At 46.9% G+C, this 10889-nt stretch overlaps 1 protein-coding gene across 1 annotated transcript in view; it reads left to right on the forward strand.

Moving 5' to 3' along the window:
* The window catches only part of LOC139275617 (MAP7 domain-containing protein 2-like), a 223728-nt gene extending 215599 nt beyond the window's left edge, over window positions 1–8129 (forward strand). The window contains exon 17 of the mRNA XM_070892789.1: window positions 4372–8129. Coding sequence (XP_070748890.1) covers window positions 4372–4379 — 8 coding nt within the window. The 3' untranslated portion in view covers window positions 4380–8129. The remainder of the gene's footprint in view (window positions 1–4371) is intronic.
* Window positions 8130–10889: the final 2760 nt, after the last annotated feature.

Below are 10889 nucleotides of genomic sequence, written 5' to 3' on the forward strand. Positions count from 1 at the left end.
CACCTTCATCACTTGAGTGCTAAGGAATAAAGGACAGGTCACAGACTGACCTCTCAAGCATGGGCCTCGTGTGCATTTATACTGTGTAGTAAGGACGTATCAATGGCGACAAGAAACTGGGATTTAAACCACGCGAGCATGGCCACTAGCAAAACAGACGAGAGGTACTGTGTTAAGGAATGGTTGGGACAGAGATTCAACATTGTTAAAGCAGTACACAGTTCTCCAGGCAGACAAGGGCAGTCAGGCATGCCCCAACATGTAGTCGAACCCAGAGGGGGAGTTCGACAGACAATGGCAAGCTGAACAGCGATTCACGCCATTGCAAGGGACAATGCGGCCAGTAATGGGGCCATCAACACCTATTAATGGTGCACTCAAGGACAAAAGCAGGGGCAGTCAGGGACAATCGACTGGCAAGGGACCTTTTGTTTCAAACCGCAACTCATGCTGGAGGCGTGGAGGCATACATTCAGCCGGAGTTTGCAGAAATGGACACTGGGGGAAATCGCTGGAAGCTGAAGTTCAGCGAGTTCATGTGGAGCACGTATACAGTTCATATACCAGGACGCCACCGCTAATGATGAAAGTGCTCCTCAATGTCATCCCAGTATCAATGGAGTTAGACACGGGTGCCAGCCAGTCCCTGATGGGTATCAAACAGTTCGAAAAGTTGTGGGCATCCAAGGCCAGGAGGCCAAAATTATTCCCGATTGACGCACAGCTGCGGACTTACACAAAGCAGATCATTCCGGTGCTCGGCAGCGCCACGGTAGTCGTGACCCACAAAGATTCGGAGAACAGGTTGCCACTCGGGATTGTCCCAGGGGACGGTCCCGCACTACTGGGGAGGAGTTGGCTTGCTGTCATGAACTGGAAATGGGGCGATGTCAATGCAATTTCCTCTGTGGAGCGAGTATCATGCTCACAGGTCCTGGACAAATTTGACTCATTATTTCAACACGGCATTGGCACTTTCATGGGGGCCAAGGTGGTGATCCACATAAACCCGGACGCCAGACCAGTACACCACAAGGCCAGAGCAGTGCCATACGTGATGCGGGAAAAGATAGAAGGCGAATTGGACCGCCTGTTGAGGGAAGGCATCATCTCGCCAGTCGAATTTAGTGACTGGGCGAGCCCAATTGTGCCGGTGCTCAAGGCGGATGGGTCGGTCAGGATATGTGGCGATTACAAGGCCACCATCAGTCGGGTGTCACTCCAAGACCAGTACCCGCTACTGAGAGCGGAGGACCTCTTTGCGACGCTATCTGGTGGCAAACTTTTTTCAAAATTGGACCTGACCTCAGCTTACATGACCCAGGAGCTGGCGTATGAGTCGAAGAAGCTGACCACCATCACGACACACAAGGGGTTGTTTGAGTACAACAGATGTCCGTTCGGGATTCGCTCGGCCGCCGCGATCTTCCAACGAAATATGGAAAGCCTCCAAGTCGATTCCAGGGACGGTGGCTTTTCAGGACGACATCCTCATCACGGGTTGTGATACTGAAGAACACCTCCACAACCTGGAGGAGGTGCTACGCAGACTGGACCGGGTAGGTCTGCGACTGAAAAAGGCGAAGTGCATCTTCCTAGCTCCAGAGGTAGAATTCCTGGGGATGAGGGTAGCAGCAGACGGGATCAGCCCTACTGCATCCAAGACGAAAGCGATCCAAAGAGCACCCAGACCCCGTAACACGACGGAGCTGCATTCGTTCCTGGGGCTCCTGAACTATTTTGGTAACTTTCTTCCCAAATTGAGCACGCTGCTAGAGCCGCTACACATGCTCCTACGCAAAGGTCGCGAATGGATCTGGGGGGACAGCCAGGAAAGGGCTTTTAATAGAGCACGCAATTTGTTATGTTCCAACAATCTGTTAACGCTATATGACCCATGTAAGAAACTTGTGTTAACGTGCGATGCGTTGTCCTATGGTGTCGGGTGTGTGTTGCAGCATGTCAATGCCAAGGGTCAGTTACAGCCTGTAGCTTATGCCTCCAGGAGTCTGTCCCAGGCAGAAAGGGGCTACGGGATGGTAGAAAAGGAGGCGCTCGCATGTGTATATGCGGTAAAGAAAATACACCAGTACCTGTTTGGCAGGAAATTTGAGCTGGAGACAGATCACAAACCCCTAACGTCCCTTTTGGCCGACAACAAGGCCATAAATGCAAACTCATCGGCCCGCATACAGAGGTGGGCACTCACGTTAGCTGCCTATGACTACACAATTCTGCACAGACCGGGCACCGAAAACTGCGCCGATGCACTCAGCAGGCTCCCACTAGCCACCACTGAGGGGGCTACCGAGCATGGTGCTGAGATGGTCATGGCTGTTGAAGCTTTCGAAAGCGAAGGCTCACCCGTGACAGCCCGTCAGATTAAAGTCTGGACAAATAGAGACCCGCTATTGTCTCTAGTCAAGAAATGTGTCCTGAATGGGGACTGGGCAGCCACGTACAGGACATGCCCTGAGAAATTTAAACCATTTCACAGGCGCAAGGATGAACTCTCGATTCAGGCCGATTGCCTACTGTGGGGAAACCGCGTAGTCATGCCCCAGATGGGAAGAGAGGTGTTCATCAGAGAACTCCACAATGGGCATCCGGGCATTGTCACGATGAAGGCAGTTGCCAGGTCACACGTTTGGTGGCCAGGGATAGACGCAGATCTGGAACTTTGTGTTCGCAGGTGCAACACGTGTGCCCAGGGAAGCCCCCCTTAGCCCCTGGCCATGGCCCGCCAAGCCTTGGTCACGCATCCATGTGGACTACGCAGGTCCTTTCATCGGGAAAATGTTTTTGGTTGTAGTAGACGCCTACTCCAAATGGATCGAGTGTGACATCTCAAATTTAAGCACATCCTCTGCCACGGTAGAAAGTCTACGGGCAATGTTCGCCGCCCACGGTCTACCGGACATCTTGGTCAGCGACAATGGCCCGTGCTTCACAAGCACTGAATTCCAGGACTTCATGGCAGGCAATGGAATTAACCATGTTAGAACGGCACCGTTCAAGCCGGCCTCAAACGGCCAGGCAGAACGAGCAGTGCAGATAATCAAACAGGGGATGCTCAGATTCCAAGGGGGTTCCCTACAAACCCGCTTATCACGCCTCCTGTTGGCCTATAGATCCCGACCACACTCGCTCACAGGGGTTCCACCCGCAGAGCTACTAATGAAAAGGACGCTCAAAACCAGATTATCCCTTATACACCCCACCATGAAAGAAATTGTCGAGAGCAGGCGCCAGTCACAATATCACTACCATGACAGGACTGCGAGGGCGCGATGTAAATGATCCTGTTTTTGTCCTCAACTACGCTGCAGGGCCCAAATGGCTTGCAGGCACTGTGGTTGCCAAAGAGGGAAATAGGATTCTGGAAGTTAAACTTACCAACGGACAAATCTGCTGCAAACATGTGGATCAAACAAAAAGGAGGTTCAGCAACCCCATAGAAGAAGCAGAGGAAGAACACGATATAGAGTTCACTCCACCACAGGTGACCGAACACCGGAACCAAAGGGAGGAGAGCCCAGTCACTGTGGGCAGTCCAGATAGGCCTGAGGCACTGCAAACAGCAGACACTCAGGCCAGCGCCCAACAACCGGAGCCCCAACTCAGGCGCTCTACAAGGGAGCGTAAACCACCAGAGACTCAACCTGTGATTCCAATAAGACTTTGGGGGGGGAGGTGATGTCATGTATTCAACCAACATTGTAACCCATGTATAAACTGACCTAAGTTGTACACCGTGAGAACACTGACCACTAGGTGGGAGACACTCCTAACCTGGACCTTCAGGTATAAAAGGGGAAGCTCCACACACCTTCATCACTTGAGTGCTGAGGAATAAAGGACAGGTCACAGACTGACCTCTCAAGCATGGGTCTCGTGTGCATTTATACTGTGTAGTAAGGACGTATCAGGGACCGCCTGTGAAAGCGGGCGATCCGACCGAGACCGACTGCAGTGAGGTCAGTAATGTCCACCTCAGGGCAATATGATTGTTTTTCTTTTTTTTTGAAATTTATGTTGGGCTATGTATTGTGAATGTTTTTGGTGTTTTTTTACCAGGTTTATTTCGCCCTGAGTCTCCCTCAGAGCGCTCCCGGGCTGGCTGTTTAGCTTGGGATTTTCCCATGCTCAGCCGGCCTAGCGCCCTGAGAGAGGTGTACAACGCTTCCCTTAACGTTCCACCCCACACTCGGAGCCCAGCTGCCCAATTTTGCTGACTGAGACGCTAACTTTACCGCCCAGCCGCCATTACCGCCCCGAAATCAGCAAAGCCCAAAATCCAACAAGTCATTCCATTTTATATTTTGGTGCCTGTATCCTCAAGATTGACGAGTTGCTTTTGCCCTTTTCTAGAGCTCTGAATACGCCGGGCAGGATGTAAAAGACTTGGCTACGATCAGTCCAGCACTACTATGATGCCGAAGACTTTGAGAAGATTCATGTAGCCTTTGTAGACATGTTGGAATAACTAACCGCAATCCTTCACGCAGCACTTCAAATCATCCGTATTAAATGCAGCTTTTTTTTTTACAAATATGATTCTATAAATGTTGACCCTGGCCGAAGTGGTCAGTTAGAGCAACAGCCTTGAATGTCGTTCATTCTGCAATTAAATTACCACGGTAACAGCTCACTCATGTTTACTGTGACGATTTTTACTCGTCCCTCCATTAGTCAGGTGAAATACTACCCATGTTTTCAGATAGATGTGAATCTTAATGATACTTACTGAGCTTATGCTGGCTTCTCCTATCTTTTATTTTTTAAAGTTAATATCGAAACCTAAATATTGAATTGCCCCAGGAAGATGTATGTTTAATTGCAGTGTGAATGGATCTTGCAGTAATGCACAGTATGGATTAAGGGACGTTATAACGTGTTTTAGAAAACTCAGGTATTCTTCTGTGGTAACTGAATGTTAATTTTGAAGTAGATGTTAAATATGTTTTATTATGATTCATAAAGCATTATTGCACCATATTTAATTACAGTTTGTATAAATGAATGTTTCCGTAACCAGAAACTAGAAGCCTTTCCTATTTTTTTATGGTAAAATGGATTAGTGCAATCCTCCTTAGTTGCTAAATTAGCATTGAGTATCCAAGTACAGTATTTATATTTGGTTTACTGCTATTTATAAACTTTTAAGATAAAATATCCTTAAAACACCACAGTATTGTGCTTGTGATGAAAGCACTACATTAGCCTGAAACAAAGAGCGCTTTTTGCTGCAATTTGTCACCTAGAACGTTTTGTTTTAAAGGCGGAACATCACTTGTGAGAAATCAGATTTATATACATGCAATTAAAAACATACAGGAACCGCTGGCTGCGTACACGTAGCCCTTGTACTGAATTTATATATCATAGTGGGATCAGAAAATCTGAATAGATATAACATTAATTCAGGATCAAAATTTGCATGTGGTGATTTCTCTAAATGTAAACGCCTTCGAACTTTTCAATACACACTTATTTTGTGCCAAGTTTCATTTGTGTTTCGAAAGCCATGCAAGAAGGGAGCATATTCTGCAGACAAAATTCCTTTCACCATTTGGCAGAGTAATACCATTACTGTGCTGATGTGAAACTAATCAGAGCAGTTTGGAAATAATGGGTGTTTCACTGCAGCTTTTCTGGTTGAGTGATTGACACATGCACTTCGGCGGCAGTCAGCCCCCACTTTATCCAACAAGGCGATTCTTACTTTTAAATTGCACAGTCAAATATACACAGCAGATGTAAAAGGGCACCTATAAAAGTTCTAAGTTCTCTCCTTACTTTAAACATAGTACTTAGAAGTAGTTTCCATGGTCACTGGGGGAGACGAGTGGGCGCAGTTTACATGGAGCAGTCCCCTCAGTCATGCCATCGCCTTGCGAGGACCAAAGGGAATGATACAGAAGATAAATTACACCAATCATCATTTTGTCTGTATAATAGATTCTGTCAGCTGGTTAATAATCCTGTCATTTGTTCCTCAATAGTAGCCAAACATGTTTGCAGATCTAGATAGTGTTGCCAACTAATCATAGAAAATTAAGGCACAGAAGGGGGCCATTCAGCCCATCAGTAGAAAAAGAGCTATCCAGCCCAATCCCACTTTCCTGCTCTGGGTCCGTAGCCCTGTAGGTTACGGCACTTCAGGTGCACATCCAGATACTTTTTAAATGTGGTGAGGGTTTCTGCCTCTTTCAAGCAGTGAGTTCCTGACCCCCACCACCTTCTGGGTGAAGAAATGTTTCCTCATTTCCCCTCTAAACCTTCTACCAATGACTTTAAATCTATGCCCCCTAGTTATTGACCCCTCTGCTAAGGGAAATAGGTCCTTCCTATCCACTCTATCCAGGCCCCTCATAATTTTGTAGACCTCAATAAGGTCTCCCCTCAGCCTTCTCTGTTCCAAAGAAAACAACCCCAGCCTATCCAATCTGTCCTCATAGATAGCATTCTCCAGTCCGGGCAACATCCTCATAAATCTCCTCTGTACCCTCTCTGATACAATCACATCTTTCCTGTAATGTGGTGACCAGAACTACATGCAGTTCTCTAGCTGTGGCCTGACTAATGTTGTATACAGCAATATACAATGTTCACTCTAATTTTTCTTCCGTGCACGGTCCCGTTAATTAACTAATGCGGCCCATTCAAATTTTTGCGCATGCACAGTTTCTTCCGTGTAAAAACCCATGAGCGGCCTGTGTGGGACATCCAGACCACTGCGCGGCCATGCAGCTTAGCGGGAACGTTGTTGCCAACCCCGCCCGCAGGATTGTCCTGGCATCTCCAGGAACTGAAGATTAATCTCCTGGACACTTGTGCGAGGAAACCCAAGAGAAAAATCATAGGGGCATGTGAAATATTGGTTATTTTTTTCATTTTCTTTGAACTCTTTTTCATTTGGTAGTTATAAAAATGTTGTAGATGGGGGAAAAACGCCTGGTTGACCAGGTGGGGCGGTTGAAAGCAGTAGGTCATGTGATGAAACCAGAGTTGGCAACCCTAGTTCTAGACCGTTCAGCAGAGGCAGCTCGTTGGCTAAGGCAAGTGGCTCAGCTGCCTGACCCGGACCACCAGTGTGGAAGTTGTTGCTCTGTCTTGGAATTAGAGCGACTGACATTCCCGCCTTTTCATGGCGGGGTAGCTCCCAGTTTCACTCAGTTCTTTTCTTACGTTTGTTTTTTGCCGCAAAAACTACCTGATGACAATTGTACACGGTTGATTGTAGGTGGGGTAAACAGGAGTAGACAATCCCTAACAGTTTGTGAATGAAACCAAAATGATCGCCATTATAGCATCAGACATAAAGCAAGCAGCTCACGCCGACAGGCGAAGTATAATGTAGAAAGGCGTTTGCGTATTTCAGTGCAGCAGATGCCCCGGCTTGTGCCCGGGACTGTGGTACAGGTCATAGCCGCCATGTGGAAAGGGCCCGTTGCCACGGGAGCCAAGCAGGCTTGGTTAGGCCTGCCTCACCTGTACAAACGGTCACCTGCCACCACTGACTTTCAGAGCCCTTTGGGAAAGATTGTGCATTCAATGGAAGTCAAACATTCCCGTTGGGTTACCTGTCTCTGCAAAATCCACGGCTGCTTGTTGCCAAGAAAAGCAGTACATTTCTTTTGGGAAACCTAAATGTGTATGTGGCCAAATTTGCACTGCTGGCTTAAACGCTCATAAAACAGCTGTATATCGGCTTGGGTAGAAGAACTTGTGCGTCACAGTGCTTATTAGGACAATGTCTAAGTACAGAACTACTGTTAATTGCGTGTGGCTGTACACACATGTATGGGTCTTGTTGTTTCAATGCACTAAATTGATCCATTTTGTCGATGGATTGTCAAAACGGTGAAGTTTGCATGGCACATTAGAGTCTGTACAAATGATCTCATTTCAGGATGCCACGTACAACTTTCGCTAAATGATTTGTGCATCTTTAACAACGTCTTCATAATATATATATATATATCCTTTAGCTGTTATACGATAGCTTGTGGTGTTGTTGATGTGTGAAATATTCCCATCATAGTGTACAGCATGTGTGTGTGTAATGCATCAATAAATTTTTATTCAAAACACTACCAGACTCTGACACATGTACTGTTGAAATCATCGCAATTAAACAAATAAAGGGTAAGCCTTGACTGAATAAAGTGTTATTTTAAGAAAAAATTAATTTAGGACTCTGTGCCTGTGGGCTAACGGTGAAACTCAACCATAATTCCTACATCTGAGGGCTGATATTCTGCTGAATGTGATTGTTAGCACAGTGGTTAATGCACGGTATAAAATTCCTATGCTTAAAAAAAATAAGAAAGACTTGTATTTATATAGCGCCTTTCACGACCACCAGACGTCTTAAAGCGCTTTACAGCCAATGAAGAACTTTTGGAGTGTAGTCACTGTTGTAATGTGGGAAACACGGCAGCCAATTTGTGCACAGCAAGCTCCCACAATGCGATAATGACCCGCTAATTTTTTTTGTTATGTTGATTGAGGGATAAATATTGGCCAGGACACCGGGGATAACTCCCCTGCTCTTCTTCAAAATAGTGCCCTGGGATCTTTTATGTTCACTTGAGAGGGCAGACGGGGCCTCGGTTTAACATCTCATCCGCAAGACGGCACCTCCGACAGTGCAGTGCTCCCTCAGCACTGCACTGGAGTGTTAGCTTTGTTGCCGTTTTAATGAGATTAACAATTTTGTTTCTTTTAATTAATTCCTGGGATATGGATGTCGCTGGCATGGCCAGCATTTTTTGCCCATCCCTAGTTGCCCAATGAGAGGCCGCCTTCTTGAACCGCTGCAGTCCGTGTGGTGAAGGTGCTCCCACAGTGCTGTTTGGGAGGGAGCTCCAGGATTTTAACCCACTATATTGGGATTAACATTTGGTGACTGGTGCAGAATTTATGGCCAGAATCTACCCAGCCCTGCAAGTGCGGGTTTGGAGGCTGGACCGCTATCAAAATGGCTGTGATTGACCACAGGACGGGATCCCTCTCTGAACCTGCCTCCATGTGAGTTTCTGACCTGTCAGATCTGCATTTGGATAGAAGATAGCAGACCCGACAGCAAGCTGTGGGACAGGTAATTAACATCTTTAAAAGGTATGTAAATGCTGGTTAAGAGGCTTAAAAGCAGGCACTTACAACTTTACCAACCTTTTGACAGGTTTGCCATCCCTCGGGGAACACGCCAGGTAAGTGGAGTCGGGTTCTCAGTGACTCTCTTGCTTTAGCTAGTTGACAGCTGCCGAAGTGGTATGAAGGAACGGCCAATATATATCCAGGTTCGGAATGGTGTGTGATTTGGGAGGGGAACTTGGAGGTGATGGTGTTCCCATGTGCCTGCTGTTCTTGGCCTTCTAGATGGTGGTAGAGGTCACGGGTTTGGGAGGTGCTGGAGATTTTGTTGAAAGATTGCAAATCGAAATTTGACACACGTGCATTAACCACCACACTAAAAGTAGCACTCAAAACGGAATTTCAACTTCCTGATAACGATGCAGTGACTCCTGGAAAGTGCTTCTGTGTGGACTTTATGAAAATAGATTGGGTTCGGCTCGGATTCCCCCACCCCCAACTATCTGTCTGTAAATGCTCGTGGTCTGTGCTCACATATAATGGTCACTTGGATCAGGTAGTGGAGGGAACTGCAAGGGTGGAAGGCTATTGAATACGAGCGAGCACCTTCAGGAGCAGAAGGAAGGAAATTGGAGAGTGACGGGAAATATTTAAGGTAAAACAATTACTAAGGACTGCATCCCCTTGTTTTTATAGAACTATGTTAAATACATATCTCATGGAACAGGAGTCGGCCATTTAGCACCTCGAGCCTGCTGTGCCATTCAATTAGATTGTGGCCTGCCCTGCACCTCGACTCGAGTTACCCACCAATTCAAAGTTATATCTTAAATCCAGCTCACCCATATCATCAGGCTCAATAACTCCTCCAAGACAGCTGATGGGAAGATGCACAGCCTGCTGAAGGGGGGTCACACCTTAGGCCTCAAGTGCACCCTGTACTCTTCTGAGTTACATTGCAAAATTGGTGTTGATGCACATCTAAAACCAGTTAGCATGAATGCAAAAGTCTCCATATAAATGCTCTCTGAAAATAATCTGTATCCACCATATTGGGATTAACATTTGGTGACTGGTGCAGACTTTATGGCCAGAATCTACCCAGCCCTGCAAGTGCGGGTTTGGAGGCTGAACCGCTATCAAAATGGCCCTGATTGACAACGGGACGGGATCCCTCTCAACCTGCCTCCATGTGAGTTTCTGACCTGTCCGATCTGCATTCGGATAGCAGACCCGACAGCAAGCTGAGGGACAGGTAATTAACATCATTAAAAGGTACGCAAATGCTAGTTAAGAGGTTTTTGACGGGTTTGCCATCCCTCGGGGAACACGCCAGGTAAGTGGAGTCGGGTTCTCAGTGACTCTCTATTGTTTTATCTAGTTGACAGCTGCAGAAGTGGTATGAAAGCTACCATTTCACATGTTCACTTTCCAATGTCAGAAGCTTTCAGGATTTGGAAAATACTTTGAGCTGTATGCAGATTGGAAATGTTTACAGTGAACTCTCTATTCACTGTCACCTCCTTGGAACAACTTCTCTAACCATTGACGGATCGCTTCTGTCATCTCAACCTCACCTGCCATCTATTCCAGCAGCATCAGTGCCCTTGAAAAAATCTCATCTTGGTCCTCAGAATCCTACCACAATCAGCCCCAACACCAACATCACTAAACACACCAGCATCACCACCAACCTCCGCAATCACCTGATGCTGCACAGTACACAGGGCATCAGTACCTGACCACATTGCTGCCCAGGAGGCCAGTGATGGCCTCACCACGGCCAC

This window comes from Pristiophorus japonicus, chromosome 11 (assembly GCF_044704955.1).
Source record: "Pristiophorus japonicus isolate sPriJap1 chromosome 11, sPriJap1.hap1, whole genome shotgun sequence".
Lineage (NCBI taxonomy): Eukaryota > Metazoa > Chordata > Chondrichthyes > Pristiophoridae > Pristiophorus > Pristiophorus japonicus.